This window comes from Desmodus rotundus, chromosome 8 (assembly GCF_022682495.2).
Source record: "Desmodus rotundus isolate HL8 chromosome 8, HLdesRot8A.1, whole genome shotgun sequence".
NCBI classification, from domain to species: domain Eukaryota; kingdom Metazoa; phylum Chordata; class Mammalia; order Chiroptera; family Phyllostomidae; genus Desmodus; species Desmodus rotundus.
In genome coordinates, this window is record NC_071394.1 from 73,694,980 (window position 1) to 73,710,984 (window position 16,005).

The window sequence follows — 16,005 nt, forward strand, 5'->3', positions numbered from 1 at the left end:
AACTTGTATACAATATATTCAAACACATGATACATATATAAACACTGGTCTATTGTGGCCTCTAATTGTTTTTGTTCATTTAGTCCCAAATATGTATACTTTATTTATTTATTTGTTTGTTTGTTTGTTTGTTTATATACATGTAGAACTATACCAATATTGTATACATTTTTAAATATTCACAAAAGATGTCTGTACAAGTGTTGCCTAGGGTCCAGTCTTCCTTCACCTGCAGACTAGTTGACCTATAGCATGGGTACATATTCTTACTTCTCCTACAGGAAGCTGCTGAGGCAGGCTCTTCCCTGCCAGGAGGGTCTGAAGGTTTCCTGCTTTACTGCCTACAACTAGCTGAAAAAGTTCACCCGATTCTGTGGAAAGACTGAGTCACTCAATTGTGGTCTCAGGCTGCATTGTCCAATTCAGACTTACCATAATAAAACTGGTATGTTGATTTCTATCTGGGAAAAAAAATTCACAAAAGAATAACATGTCAAAATGAATGAGGTAGAGTAACATGTTCAAAGAACTGGATAAAATAAATATCATTCAAAGTTCCAATATTTTCTTTCTGCACAGCTGCAGACCTCTCTACCATAAAGACTACAGGAGAGTGGATTCAGAAGATAGGGCAAAGTTGAGTTTCCACTTCTCACTGGCGAGCGATATTGGCTAACTTACTGAACATCTCTCAGCCTGTTTCCTCATGTAAATAGGAATAATTACAGTTCTTTTCTTTTTTTTGTTACTGAGGTATGATTGACATATTACATTAGTTTCAGGTATACAACATAATGATTCACTATTTGTATATGTTGTGATATAATCATCAAAATAAGTCTACTTAAAATCCATCACCACACATAATACACATTTGTTTCTTGTGATGAGAACATTTAAGATCTATCCCCTTAGCAACTTCCAAATATGCAATACAGCGTTCTAGTGCTTACACCCTGGTTTATAGTAGGGGCACAAAAAAATGAAGCTATTATCATTGGTGTCATAGCTAATGACACCAATGGTAACCATTGGTTCTTCAGGGTGGTAGGAATAGAAATGTTTACAACTTTTCTTTGTATGGCATGGTGTTTTCATTTAACAACAATGAAAATGTAGTGCTTTGGTCAGAATTTTTTTGTTATTTTGTATTGTTTAAAAACTCAGAGCTTAGCACAGTGACTTACCCTTCACTGGATCCTCTTTCAAAATGAATGTAAGAGTTGTGGAAGACTACTCACTTTGCCTGACTGAAACTTCCAAACCTGTCCCTGCCCCCCAGAGCAGTGAGCCTGTGGCCGCCCTGTCCACAGCCTGCTGCCACCTGGTAACCTGTGTGCCTCTGTGAACAGCTCACTCATTTCTCGCCACAGGGGCCAGAGGCTGGGCAGGCAGAAAGGAAGCAACTAAGACAGTGGAAACCTACCAGAGAATAAGCTGTGGGCACGGCTGACTGCATAGGGTGTGACCTGTGCAGTCACACAGGGTCCCCTGCTCAGAAGGGTCCCTTGCTTGGTTTGAGGCTCATCTGTCACCAAATAATTCTTAAAGATTTTTTAACAAGAGGCTCTGCATTTTCTTTTTTCACTGGGCCTTGAAAATTGTGTGGCAGATCCTGGCTGTTGAAAACTGTAAGACATTGAGAAGGCCTGGATGTTGAATGGATGTTGAAGGGGCCCTTCTGTAGGTATCTAAACAGGAGCTCCACTGGGAAAGGTGGAACTACACAGAATTCTACAAACCAGGGTTTTTGTATACATGTCTGGGAACCTCTTAACCCTTTCTCATTCCAATATACATGATCTCTCCGGTCTAAGGCACAGGGAGTAACATAGTCTCTACCTGTTAATGAAAATCAAGAGCGAAAATACATATGAAGGAATTAGAACAGTGTCTAGCATCTGGAATGCTCCTTTCTAAAAGTTTCCTGAGTATTCAGTCCCTCAATCCTTGTATGAACTCTATGAGCTAGGCAGTATTATTATCCTTATTTTACAGGTAAGGAAACTGAGGCCAAGAGAAGTTGAGTGACTTGCCTAAGTCACACAGCTGGTTAGATGTGGAGCTGAGATTCGAACCCAGGCCATCTGATGGCAGAGCTCATACTCTTGCTTCATCATTGTGCATGCTGCTTTTACAGTTATCTACTAGGTGCCAGGTACTCTTACATACTTTATACATTTTCTCTTCAAATTGTACCTGTTGAAATGATCATTGTGCAGATTTGGAGACTGAGGCCTGGCAATCAAGGTCACATATCTGCTCCACGTGTGGTCGTCAAAATTATGACAGACATTATCCAAGACAGGAATTAGGAGGAACTGTAGGTGGAGCTCACACACCCTCTGTCTGCCACTGGTGAAGGGGGAGCTACAAGGACTCCACAGTCATAACCACCCTTCCCCCAACTTTTCTCTTCCCCCATGAAAGAAAACTGCCCCCTTCTTTGTCTCTGAACTGGCTAAGGCTCCACATAGCAGACTACAATACTTTCTTTTTCCCTGAATAAATCCTTTTTTCTGGCCGAACACCTGGTCCGCTTTTTGTTTACAGTTGACATGGTAGAACTTGGATTTGAATCGACATCCTTGGAATTTCCACTCTGCCTTTCCACTTGATAATGCCTCAAAAGTGAATCCAAAGGTGTTTAATGGTATCTAGTGGTCTGGGTTGACAATGCAGGTGCTTTTAGACTTTGGGGAACTCCTGGACCCACACAACAGGCAATTCCGGTAGCTTGTTTCTGGCAGTAATGATATGTTCTCTGCACTAGCTCAGACACTGGAATGTCACCCAGTTCTAATCCTGACTCAACTCTGAGCAGCTCTGTGGACTTCCACAAGTATCATCATGCCATTAAGTCTTAGTTTTTCCCTCTGTAAAGTGGGTGGTAATCTTACCTGTGGCAAGTATTGTTGTGAGGATTATGAAAAGTAGCTCATGTCACATCTTACTTCAGTGCCTAGTATGTTGTAAGTATTCCAAACAGTGATATCTTTACCCAGGTACCAAAAGCACAGTGAGGATCAGTCCTGTGTAGGAAGTAACATTCTTGACCTTTTCCTCTCCAGGCGTGAACAGGACCATTACACCCATCACTGCGACTTGGTACCAGAATGAAACTCAGTCTATCTGGGCTTCTCACATAGCTGCTGGCTACAACATTTGCATGTTTGATATTTGGTATGAAGAGAAGCTAGCATGACATGCACACCATCCAGAGTCTATCCGGAAGGGATGCTAAGGGATGGCATTTGGGGATGAAGTCTATAGTCCCCTCACTGACAGACATTTCAGTGCCTTTAGTTTGATTGAAGAAAGATGGATTGACAACATAAAGCATATTCAGTCTCATTATCTGTGTTCAAACAGCTAATGTACTTAATCCAGTTTTTGCTTGCTCAGGAAGGACACACTGAGTCACACATTCAGGAAGAGGGAAGAAAGCTTTGGGGCTTATAAGTAGACCACAAATAATTCTCACTGGTCTAGTAGGACATTTCCCAGGAGAGGAATAGATTTCTTTGACTTTACATCCTTTTGTAGGAAAACACTGTCTGTCTGATTGTTTTTCTTCCATGTGCATTTTTTCTAACTCTAGATTTCTATGACAGGGAATTTTTTAAATTGTGGTAAAATATACATAACATAAAATTTACCATCTTAATAATTTTCAGGTGTATAGTTTAGTAGTGTGAAATATATTCGCATTCTTGGGCAACCAACCTCCAGAGCTCTTTCTTCATCTTACAAAACTGAAACTCTATGCCCATTCAACAATTCCTTCATTCCTCCTTCCCCTTAATTCCTGACAACCACCATTCTGCTTTCTGTCTCCATAAACTTGTGAAATATTTTTACTTTAAGTATTTACAGATTTTCATTTTAACCTGTTTCTCAATGTAAGTCATTCTTTCAAGAGAGCTGAAAGTTCAAAGTAGACACATTCAGAAGCCTCAGCCATCTGGCTAATGTTCAGAAAAATCTTTCATCACATTTTCATTATTATTAGCTATTCTTTAGACTTAGAAAAGAAATAGTTTGTCAGTTGATCCCTGTCAAGCATGCTGATGAACAGAGTAATTTGTCCTCTATTACCAGTTAGGCCACAGACAAAAATTTAATGGCAAAGGAATTCTACCTGAGAGGACGCTCTGTTTTCCAGAACACAAGCAGCTTTCTTGCACCTTTGGGAGAGTGCTGAGATAAGAAGGGTCCAACTGAGTCCACGGATCAGTCCTGTTATCAGATCAGTCCTGCTATCAGGAGAGCAAGTGACTTCCCCAGTGACTGTGGATCTCTATTGGACAAACCCTAAAACTGCTTACAACTTTGGACTTGGCAATGGTTTTCAAAGTTCTTTTCCCTTCTGGTTTATTACCAACCCTTAGAGTTGCCAGATTTGGCAAATAAAAATATAGGATGTCCATTTAAATTTGAATTTCAGATAAACACTGAAATATTTTTTTAGTATAAATGTCCTAAATATTTAAACTGGCATCTCTAACCTAGATCACCCACTGTGCATTTAGTGGTAATAATCCACCCCTAGCCTGGTCTGAGAGTGGTAGGAATACAACATTTGGAAAAATCTTTCTGTGGTGAGGAAACCAAGCCTTACAATGATTAGTTTATCTGAGACCACAAAACTCCTTGGAACCTGGAGACATGGGACTGAATCCAGTGCTAAGTCCAAAGCGTATTGCTGCAAATCAGAGTTCTAGGGCCAGCTGGTGGGTCTGTTTGTTTCTAAGTCTGTGGAAGCTTTTCAGTAGCCTGCATCTAAATCCTGGTTGCCCAAACCTGCAGTGGGACAGTGGGCGGCTGTCTAAAGCTCAGTTCCTTACCTGTGAATTAGAAATGGCACCTATGTCAAGGTTTGCTACAGGATTAAATGAATTCCTGTAAGTAAAAAGGTGAGCACGTATCTGCCATACCACACTTGCCCAGGAGAGTCCCCTTGAAAGCCACCAGAGTTTCTTTCATTGTCCTCTGAAGGGGCTGAGAGGTCTGAGGGAACTAGGAACCAGAGGCCGCCTAGAAATGGTCACACCTGAACCTGAGTGAAGGAGTTTCATTTTGTGAAGATGAAGGGGGCATCCCTTTCCCAGAAGCAGTGGGGCACCCCTAGCATCAGCAGATGTCAGGAGAATGGCTCCTGTAATATTTCAGTTCTCACTGTCCACACCATGGATTACTACAACCTGATTTGGCTAGAGGCATGATCAAGAATATTTAAAAGAGGTAGGGAGGGGCCAGGTGTAGCCTGGCCAGCCTGCCTTTCCAAGCCCCACCCCTCCTCCACTTTCCTCTCCACCCAGCTTTCCAATTCCCTCCACTCCTTCCTACTGCTGCCCCAGGACCAGCCCCCAGCCTCTGTCCCTCTAGCTTTAGGGCCTTTGGTAAGTGCTTACACAACAGCGGGGTGGCCCCCTAGCTGCGAACTCAGGGCTTCAAGGGCTGGCTGGGGTTCGGTACTGGCATCAGACCTGGAGTGGATTTGAGCCCCAGGTTTCTGACAGCTTGTTTCCTATTCTGCCTCTGGTCCCTGGCCTTGGAATCCTGGAATAGGTGCCTCGTCAGGGGGAGAGATCTTACAAGGAATTTTTTGAATTAGTATAAAAAGTCGAGTACCTCTGTGGTTTAAGGTATCTGTTGGGATGTTGGGCTTCTCACCTGAAGTGACATACCCGTGAGTTTGGATGCCTCGTTTTACAGTTGTGCTGAAAATGATTAGGGTCTGATGTTGTAGCTCTTTTAGAAAAAACATTTAAACTAAATTTGGTATCTTTGCTATTAGAGGACAACTATAGACTGTAGTCATTTTGGCTTGGTTCAAGAAACACTACGTTATAACACATATATTTGGTCTTGTTATCTTGTGTTTAGATCTCTTATGTGGCTTAATCTGGTTTTTGGCTAATTCAAATTAATCTAGTGTTTAAAAGTCTTCACCCAAGAAATAAATTTGTTAGTAGAATTCATCAGTGGCCACTATAAGTGCTGAAGCCCCAAGTAAAGTTGAGGAAAGTTTTCTCTTCCTCCCCATTTACTCCTTCTGCATTTATGTCCCCTCTTAGGAATTCTGGGGGAGTTAGCCAAAGTTACATAAAGCACAGGTTTGGAGTCACATCTGCTTTCTTGCTATGTGAGTTTAAATTAATCTCTCTTATCTCTCAGTGTTCATATCTGTGAAATGGGGATACTGGTGACAATAGCATAATATGCCATGGAGAGAGGGTTACCCAGCCTCTGCCACCTAGTAATGCCCAGTGAGTGTGAGTTGTTGTTCGAAACTATTTATTTCAGGGACTGATGGACGGTGCTCACTTTGCATCACTGCTGCTCAGCCTCTAAGAGTCTTCTGGGCTGTCAACCTCTCTGACTTTCTTTCTTATTTTAAATTGTTGGTTACTATCTCTTTCTTGAAAATCTCCCAATGGTTTATGATGTGATTATTCAATTATTCTGTTGCAGTGGTTCTCAGGCATTTGTTAAACAGATTGCTGGATCCCACCTTCAGCCCTTCTGATTCTGTAGGTCTTGGGTAAGGCCCCAGAATCTGCATTTCTAACAAATTCTCAAATAATACTGATGCTGTTGGTCAGGGGATTGTGGTAACAGTTGGCCCTTGAACAATGTCATGGTTAGGGGCTTTCACCTTACCCCTGTGTAGTCAGAAATTCAAGTATAGCTTTTGACTCCCCAGAAACTTAACTACCCTCAGTATCTGTGAGGGATTGGTTCCAAGACATGCCCCCACTGCAGATATCCAAATCCGTGGCTGCTCAAGTCCCCCATGTAAAATGGCATAGAACAGTTCACACAGTGGGCCTTCCACATCCACGAACTCCTGACTGCAGAACAAAAACAGTACTGGTATTTATTGAAAAAAATCCACATATACCACATTTTGCCATGTATAATGTGCACTTTTTTGGCCAAATTTTTGAGGGAAAAACAAGGATGTGCACTATACATAGGTATAATGACTTAAATACCATGGGTGTAATAATAGGTGTGATAGTCTCACATATAATGCACACAAAAACACGGGTGCGCATTATACACAGCAAAATGTGACGTGCAGACATTCGCATTGCAGGGTCAACTGTACTGTGTTTTCTTTTTCTTGTTACCTTTAACATCCCTTTACCTAGGAATTAGTAGAGAGAAAACTACTGTTAACACTCCATAGTTATTAAGTCAAGGAGATAATAAATGAGAATTATTATTGAAGGCCAAGTTCCCAGACAACTGACAGAAATGGGATTTTTTTTTTCCATTTAAAAAAGGGTGATTTCAAGACAATCTGGCCAGTGAAAAAATTCCTCTAAGTAAACTGATAACATACCTTAAACTGCTAATCACTGAGCTGTTGATCAGTGCCAGTAGCTTAGTTGAGGAAATTAGTGTTCATACACAGTAACCAAGATCCTCCTAATAATGACAAGTTTAAGCAAGCTGCCATCCTTCATACACTGCTCCGATGCTTCAGTAGGTAAGTTAGCAGCTGTTACACCTATAACAGACATGAAATACACTTTCACTAACTGCTATGATCATTACTGTGTCCCACTCCTTCAGGATCACACACTACTTTGATGGTCAGCACAGGTTTCTCACAGGTGTTGGTAAGGAAGTGGCTTATCACCAGGGTCCGTACAAGGCAAAACCTAGAGACTGGCATATGTCTCTAATTAGCACAATTCCCAATGACAGGAAATCTGTACTTTCTATGGGACACAGCATTAAGTAGGGCTACCAGCTGTGACAACTTGCCCAAGTTCTCACACACCCCTTCTCCTAAACTTTTATTTAATTTCTGATGATATTTAGGCTACAGGTTAGACTTTATCTTGAGTGCTCAAACAGGCAGTATAACGTTTTTACATTTGCATGTGCATTTTTGTGAAATATGTATTTTGAGTTATGGTTATGTGCGAATGAAAGATTGCAGTCCCAAGTTGCATTTTAAATGGCTCAGTCTATTTCTCTCTGTGAACTACACAAAGTTCCTATAGACATTTGCATTGAGTCATTATCTTTAATATATACTTTTTAGGCACATTTGCTTTGGTTTTCGGGTAGGGAGAGCTTTAGCTTTGAAAAGAAAAGGGAAGTTTGGGCCTGGGCCTTTTTTTCAAACCATCTTGAAAACTGAGGGATGCCCCACACGAAGCAGAGCCGGGTACCATCTTCTAGGCAACTCAGTGATTCCTTTGCTCTAGGAAGGCTCATACCCACAATCTGCCAATTGCCCCCAGTCCCTTGCCCTTCAGCCTCAGAATGTCAGATGGCTGATTGTCACTGAGCAAGTTCCCAGTTAGCCACAAACAGGTGCACACATTTGCTGGTGGTGGCTGTTTCCTCGCAACTGCTCCAGCACTCACAAGGGGTAGGGGTAGCCTCTCTTTTGCCAACCATGTGGCTTCCCCTAAAATAAGTGAGGTTGGCACATTCCTACAGGGTTTTTGAGGTCAGTGACGAAAAACAACAGGCATGAAAGGGGACTTGAGAATGCTGAGAGGAATCATTGCCTGAAACATGGTTGCAGTGGCTAAATGGTGGGTCACGGGACAGTTTCCTTCAAGAAAGCTGTCAGAACAGGAATCTGGAATACCTAAAGGATAGGGTGAGTCTAATCAGATAAAACACAAGCACATTCCTCATTATGACATCTGAATTCCTGCTGAAATTATGAAGAAAAGCAATTGCTGCTTTTGTTTCTGAGAAGTAGCAAGTATTTGATTTGTAGCCATTCTGTCTGGCTTGGACCTGAAGAATCAGTGCCCCTTGACAATTCTGCTTAAGTGCATCTTTAAAATAACATTTTCATTTGCCATTAAGGTCAAGAATGTCCAGACAGGGTGAGTGCATTTACTGCTGGGGAAAGGCGGCTCACCTCCTGGCTACTTTCAGGCCCTCCCTCTGGATCCTGAGTCACATAAGCCCAGCCCCCTTCCTGCCCCGGGGTTCAGCAGATCCTTGTGGTCCTAGGCTCCAGGCAAATTCCCCAGCCAAGGTTCTTCCAAGGGCAAACAAATAAACACTCAAATACTGTCCTCCACTCAAACGTGAAATCTGCTTGGTCCTGAACTCTGAAAATGACTGGGATTAACTTTAGGATAACGTGCCAGTGTTTCTAACACGCTGGTGGTTAAATTTTTTGGTTAGTAAACCCTAGCCTCTTACACAGGCTGCTCCTCTGCACCCTCACTACCCCCACTAGCCAGATGCGATCCAGTATTCCATGTGAATTTTATCATAGGGAAGAATGCATAAAACCTGTAGGTAGGGTTTAAGGAACAAATTAAAAAATGCACGGCCACATAAGCACACCCAAGTGAGGAATGTTGCCAAGACCCCACCCACTTCACTATGTGCAGTGCCCCTAATACCCTGCCCACCCACAATAAAATCCTCTGTCCTGAGAGGTACTCTGACTCTGGTACATACTTTCTTGTTTCATTTTATACTTTTATCACCTCTATAGGATTCTCTCCAGTTTCATTTTACTTGTTTTGGAACTTTATATATATGGCATTATAATGCATGTATTTTGGCTCTTGCTTCTTTGCTTAATATTTGTGAAATTCATCATGTTGTATGAAGCTCCGGTGTATTTTTCTCTGCTCTGCAGTCATCCATTGTATGATTACACTGCAATTTTATGATTCCATAAAATTGTTGGGGAATATTTGGGTTATTTTTTTTATCCTATTGTGAATAATGCTGCTATAAACCTCACTCTTTTGTGTAAATATCTCTGGGTATATACCTAGGAAAGGATCCTGGGTCCTAGAGTATGCAAATTTCCAAAACGATCACACCAATTGCCCTCCTTACCCACTAGCAATGGATGGGAGTTCCTCTTGCTCTACATCTTCATGTAAACTAGGCATCGTCAGAGTTTTAAAAGTTTGGTAGTCTGGTGCATAATGGTGATTCATTGAGGATTTAATATGCATTTCTCTGTGTACTTATGAAGCTGAACACTTGCTTTTGTCTGTTGGCCATTTGGATTTCTGCTTCTATACACCTTTTTTTGGAAGATTTAACCCATCTTTCCGCCAGGGTGTTTGTTTCAACCATCTTTGGACCCTGCTGGAGCGCTGTCTCTTTTAGTGTTACAGCCAGGTCCGCAGCTCAGCTGCCTCGATGTAAGTGGTGGCTTGTTTGAAATGGGCTGTAGGATGTGTCCTTATAGGAAAATAATGTTTTATATTCACAAGGGAAAGATGTTTTGCAATAGCACAAATAACCAGATTTGAAGGAACAATAGGAGCCTTTTCCAATACAAAGAAATAAGCTTTGTTCTTTCCTGAGAATGTAATAATTTGGGATGGCTAGATTTAACTTAGTCAAAATTACTTATGTATCTCTTCTACTCATGCACTACTAACAATTTTAAGCTGTTAATAAATTTTCTAAAACTGGAAACCAAGCTGAGAAGCTAAGAAGGCATCTCCATTCTTTACTAAGAGTTTATGTCAGAAATTGCAAAGAGATGGTGATGGTCTGCTGGTATTTTTTACAATATGTGGCCTGAACTAAAAAATGTCTCAGTTTTTTAGGTATTTTTTCTTTTTTGGTTGAGGCAATATTTTAAAATTCACATATCTTATGTAACACTGTGGGATTTTACCTTATTTTTTAAAACATGCAATCAGTAGTTGATCCACAATTGCACATGGCAGAAATTTCCTAGATCTGAGTGATGGTTACTTACCAGCAATGGAGTATGATTGTTTTTCCCCATCCAATATGCCTTTCTTCCACATTTAAAAATTCCATAATAGAATTTTTAGCTAGCCATGTGGCGGCCCCAAATAAAGACTACATGTCCCAGTGTCTGTTGCAATTAGGAATACTCATGTCATTCTGGCCAATGGAGTTAGGGAAAGTGGGTAACTTTATCATATGACACTTGCTTCCTCATGCTAGGTATGCAGTACACACATGTAATACATACTTGCTAAATGAATAAATGAACTTTCAGTAAATCATAGCTTCTATTGAGGTCTTGATTGCCACAAAATTAACTATAATCCAAAGAATAAATGAATTCTGGGTTCATACAGTTCACACGGACCCAGAAGATAATACAACATGCATGTGGTTTGTGGTGATGATTAATAACAAAAGTGTTGTTCTTTGTCTATCATTTTAGAATATATACATGTATTTGTCCTTCATAAAAAAAATGACAAGCCAACTTCTTTAAAAATGAAATGAGATTTGAAGGACAGGATAGCACAAAAAGAAATTATTAAGAAAAGTAAATATCATTACTAGAAGTTGACAGGTGACCTTTAGTATGAATAAATTGGATTGTGATATATTTTAGTTTTCAGGAAACCCAAACCAGTTTCTCAAGATTGTCAATGTGGTTAAGCAACACTGATCAGATTTCAAATGAATAGAGAGATTTATCCTTATGTAAGAACAGGAGCCAAGTGACTTTATTTCTTGTAGCAATTTGTAAAGCCAGATATTTCACCTTTAAGAAGGGCCATGAACCTGGTTTTGAAATGAAATGTTGGCAGGTGCAAATCATAGTGTCTTCAAGCTAGGTGACACTCAACTCTAATTCTCTGTTCTTACTGAAAGACAGTAAGTCTATGTACAGTTGGCTCAGTGGGTTCACTTCATTGCCTGTGGAATGGTCAAGAAACTTGGAAACCAGAACCAGAAAACAAGCTTCTGTGGACAATGAAGGAGAGTCACTTATACCAAACCTGACCAAGTGACAGAAGTGAGCAATTTCTAAGACAGCACAGCACAATGTGGGCCAGACAAAGCCTGTCTTTAGTCTGTACTTGGTTCTCCATTTGACCTATAGCAATTGATGTATGAGTGTTGAATGAATGCTTCGGGAGGAGATTCACCTTGGGTTCAGTGTTTGGTCCTTCAGTTGGGGGTTCATTCCTTTCAGTATCATGATTCACATTCAGGCAAACCCTAGGGAAGCTAATGTAAAAATGCATAAAATGATGGATTTTGAAATTAATGGGTTCATATTTTCATTGGTAACTAGGAGTGAGGGTTAAGGGGAGCTATGCCTTTTCAAGAAATGAGAATGTTTACATGGGCTCTCTAGGACGTGCTCTGAGAGTCTGTCAGGGAATAGGGTAATAGAATATAATGGTTCTGGTCTTGGCCGTTAAAGCCAAGCAGACTGGATTTGACTTCTGGCTTCTCCACATAGCAGCTGTGAGACATTGAACAAGTGGCTTAGCCCCTCTAAACCTCACACTCCGACCTGTAAAGCTGGGTAAAAATAGTGCCTACAGCATGGAAAGAGCTGTGACGAGACTCACATGAGGTCAGTAACACCCCCAAAGTACATTGCATGGTGCCCGGCTATTGGTAAGTTCTCTACAAAGAGTAGTTGGGTACAGGTACAAAGAGGTGGAAAGTAGCAGAGTTACCAACATGCTGCTTGATGAACAGCTCTTTGATCAGGATTTTGATTAGCTCTTTTATGGACTTGTTCTAGGTTCTCATAAACTCTGGGGATTCAGGTCTGCTCCTCACAGACTACCTCCTTAAATATCTGGGCCAGGTAGAGAGCGTTTTGTCCCATACAGTGCAGGACCAAGTAGGACTAGGTTGTATCACCTGCTCTCCTTTCTGTTAAACTCAGTAAAGACCATACTCTTCTCTTTTGACATGTAGAATTTTGCCATTTTATAATTAGATAACAGCTGACCTTACAAGGGGTACATTTTAGGTCACTTGATGCAATTTGAACGATACCTTGAGTCTCATTAGAAACACATTTTCAAGTCATCTATTCCAGTGATTTCTGCAGATGGCCAACTTGATCCATTTTATCTTAGAGTTATGAGGAAATAACATATGCATAATAGACAGGTCTACCTAAACCTTTTTTATTGCAATGATATCTGTTATGAAATATCAGTGATACTATGTGAGTGGTTTTATGATAACCAGAATTCTAAAATGATGAATATTATATAGCCAGTAAAGAAAATTATGAGGTTGCTTATAGTAAGGTGGATAAAGTATATAATAAAATTAGAAAAATGCTGTATTAAAATAGAACATAGAATGTGTACAATATAATAATAATTATGTAGAAATATAGATACATACAGGAAATATATAATGAAAATGGCTTCAAGTTTATGGGGAGAATAAGGAAAATGGGGTTAAGGTAGTTTAATATGATTATTTTGATTTTTTTGTTTTTTTAAACTTTAAAACATCAAATGATTTGAGAGGGTTGTCAAATTAGGGGCTGTCTCTGGTTAGAGACCAGAGCCTTATATGTGCTGAGGACATTTTGATAGAGCCCAGTGTGCCGTAGCTAATTTTCAGATTCATCTGGTTACTAGCTTGGATAATATTGTAGGTAACAGTGACTGACATTACTGTCATACTCTTCTTTTTAGTGATGAAAATGCCAGGAAAGATTTAAAGACACTCCCAGCCTTTCCAACCAAAACTCTTCAGGAGCATCCATCCCTCGCTTACTGGTAAGCCATGCTTCTCAGAAAATTAAAAGAAATATAAGTGAAGACAATATCAATTGCCTATCAGATGTGTCAGAGTAGCCCTAAGTAGACTGTGATCCATTCAATGAAAGTATCTTGTCAAAGTTCCCTGGAAGTCATTGTACCAAGAATATAATCATTTGTAACGAGCAGCTGGCTGAGTGCCTTCTTATGGACGTGCATAGAGGGCCTGCAGAGTGTGCTTCAGTGGATATAATGCTCAGTGGATGTGGAGTCACGGTGTGATATGTCCTGACGCTGGCAGAATGCAGTAGAAGTGGTATCGAATACAGAGTTCCTGAGAGAGGTTTACTTAAAAAGCAGAAATGACCTGAATGACCAGAAGTTTCCTTTAGGGCCTTAAATTGTTGTATATTTTGAGTTATTTGTTTATATTTTAATGAATCCATAGTACCAATATTTTATGTAACTTTTTTTTCTAGAAAAGCACTTTTTCCCCCCTTTGAATTACTTGTACTCATCCCTTTAAATATATTTTCCTTGGTTTAAGGCTCCCAATCTTGAAAGTGGTTTTCCTTTCTACTAAAAAACTGATTACAAAATAATTATTCAACATTAATAGCTTTAATATGAAAGGCGGAATACATTTCCCAAATAAGCAGTGAAAATGAATACTGAGGTTACATTGCATCCTGAGTCAGGAACTTTCTAAACAAATCTTGTTAAGTAATATTTTCTTATTTTCTTAAGAAAAAAAAGACTGATTACTATTGATTACCATTGATTACCAGATATATAGAGATAATAACATTTATTCTTCTAGCTTATATTTGAAATGTGACTGAAAATGCTACCTGTCTGAAAGTAGGGTGCAATAGCTAAATGCCAAGGTTGCTGGACTTCAGCTTATATCTCCTTTTTTCAACCAATGTTTTGTCCTAGGACAATAATATATGGTTTTCCCCCAGAGCAGTGTGTCCCCAGTAGTGACAATAGAGTACTTTAGATTGAACACAGACTCAGAAGCAGTTTTAATTCTTTCTAAATCTTTCTGAATAATTTCAGGAAACTATCTTTAATACCTAATAGTTGTGGATTTCTCTTTACAAACATTTTTTTGTATTTATTATATTTTATCCAGTTATGACAAAAGATACTAGTTTTTTCTTTTTTTAAGATTTTATTTATTTATTTTTAGAGAGAGGGGAAGGGAGAGAGAAAGAGTGGGAGATAAACAGATCAGTTGCCTCTCACACACCCTCAACTGGGGATCTAGCCTGCAACCCAGGCATGTGCCCTGACTGGAAGTTGAACCTACAGCCTTCTGGTTTGCAGGCTTGTGCTCAATCCACTGAGCCACACCAGCCATGGCTGTTTCTTTTTCTAATAAATTAAGTTTTTAAAGTATTAACACATATTATACAAATACATTACATAAAATATAAATTAAAAATCATGGCAAGGTAGTCAAATGTCTGAGGTTTGAATCCTTCCAGAATCCATGTCCTGCAGAAACAAATGTCAGCCAGCCTCTCTCTCCCAAACAAGTTGATGAAGGCCTTCCTTCTCAAGTTTCTCAAGTAGCCACCTAAGAACCTTATAATGAGTTAGTATCTCAGATAATCATTCATTGTCATACTTTTCATTTCATTGTTTTACAGTGAGGACAGAGTAATTGAGTATTACTTGAAAGTCAAAGGTCTGACTCGAGGTCAAGCTGTGGTTCAGTAAGTATCTCTTTTTCCTTTTGCTTGCATATAATTTTAATGTCTTCTGTTTGCAGAAGCCATCTGAAATGATTTCTGTTTTGTGGTTTGTGTACCTATAGTCCTTATCTGATTAAAAATATCTTACCATGAATTATAAAATGTCATGGATAATTCCATATATTAGAGTTATCAATTCAGATGCCATCAGTGTCAGGCAGGTAACAAAAATGAGAAATGTAGGCCAAGTGTGGGGCAACAGGGAATGGTGGGGACTGTGGTAAACCAGAGAGATTTTTCTCTGGGTAGAAGCAAAGCTACACAGCTTAAGAATTCTATCAGAATGTTACCAGATATTCTGATATTTTCCAAGAAAAGGTAGAATTTCTGATTTTTAAATCCTATTTTAAACATTGCAAAATAATTTTAAGAAATTTTAACATAATGTGAGCCAAACAAAACCTGTCTGGAGGCCTTGTTTAGTTGCCAGGTTTGTAACCCTACTTTGGGTAGAACACAGTGTTGGTGTTGGATAATCTGTTTCTTCATGCTACCAAAAAAGGCCATACTGATATATTTCTACATTTTTCCACTCTTAGAGTCACCAACCACTTATTAAAAATAGTTTACAAGTGCCCTGACAGCATAGCTCAGTTGGTTGGGCATTGTCCCAAAAGCAAAAGGTCGCCGGTTCGATTCCCACTCAGGGCACATGTCTGGGTTGCAGGATCAGTCCCCAGTTCGGGCACATATGAGGGGCAACCAGTCAATGTTTCTCTCTCACATAGATGTTTTTCTCACTTTCTTTCTCCCTC

At 39.8% G+C, this 16,005-nt stretch overlaps 1 protein-coding gene and 1 long non-coding RNA gene across 8 annotated transcripts in view; one reads left to right on the plus strand and one right to left on the minus strand.

The window, feature by feature from the left end:
- The window catches only part of FRMD4B (FERM domain containing 4B), a 428,456-nt gene that overhangs the window by 373,315 nt on the left and 39,136 nt on the right, over nt 1-16,005 (plus strand). For all 7 annotated transcript variants that reach the window (XM_045192106.3, XM_053929250.2, XM_053929249.2 and 4 more), the window contains 2 exons: nt 13,422-13,505; nt 15,146-15,211. In XM_045192106.3, the coding sequence (XP_045048041.2) occupies nt 13,422-13,505; nt 15,146-15,211 (150 nt within the window). The remainder of the gene's footprint in view (nt 1-13,421; nt 13,506-15,145; nt 15,212-16,005) is intronic.
- The window catches only part of LOC123479361 (uncharacterized), a 62,849-nt gene that overhangs the window by 33,011 nt on the left and 13,833 nt on the right, over nt 1-16,005 (minus strand). The gene's annotated exons all lie outside the window — the stretch shown is intronic.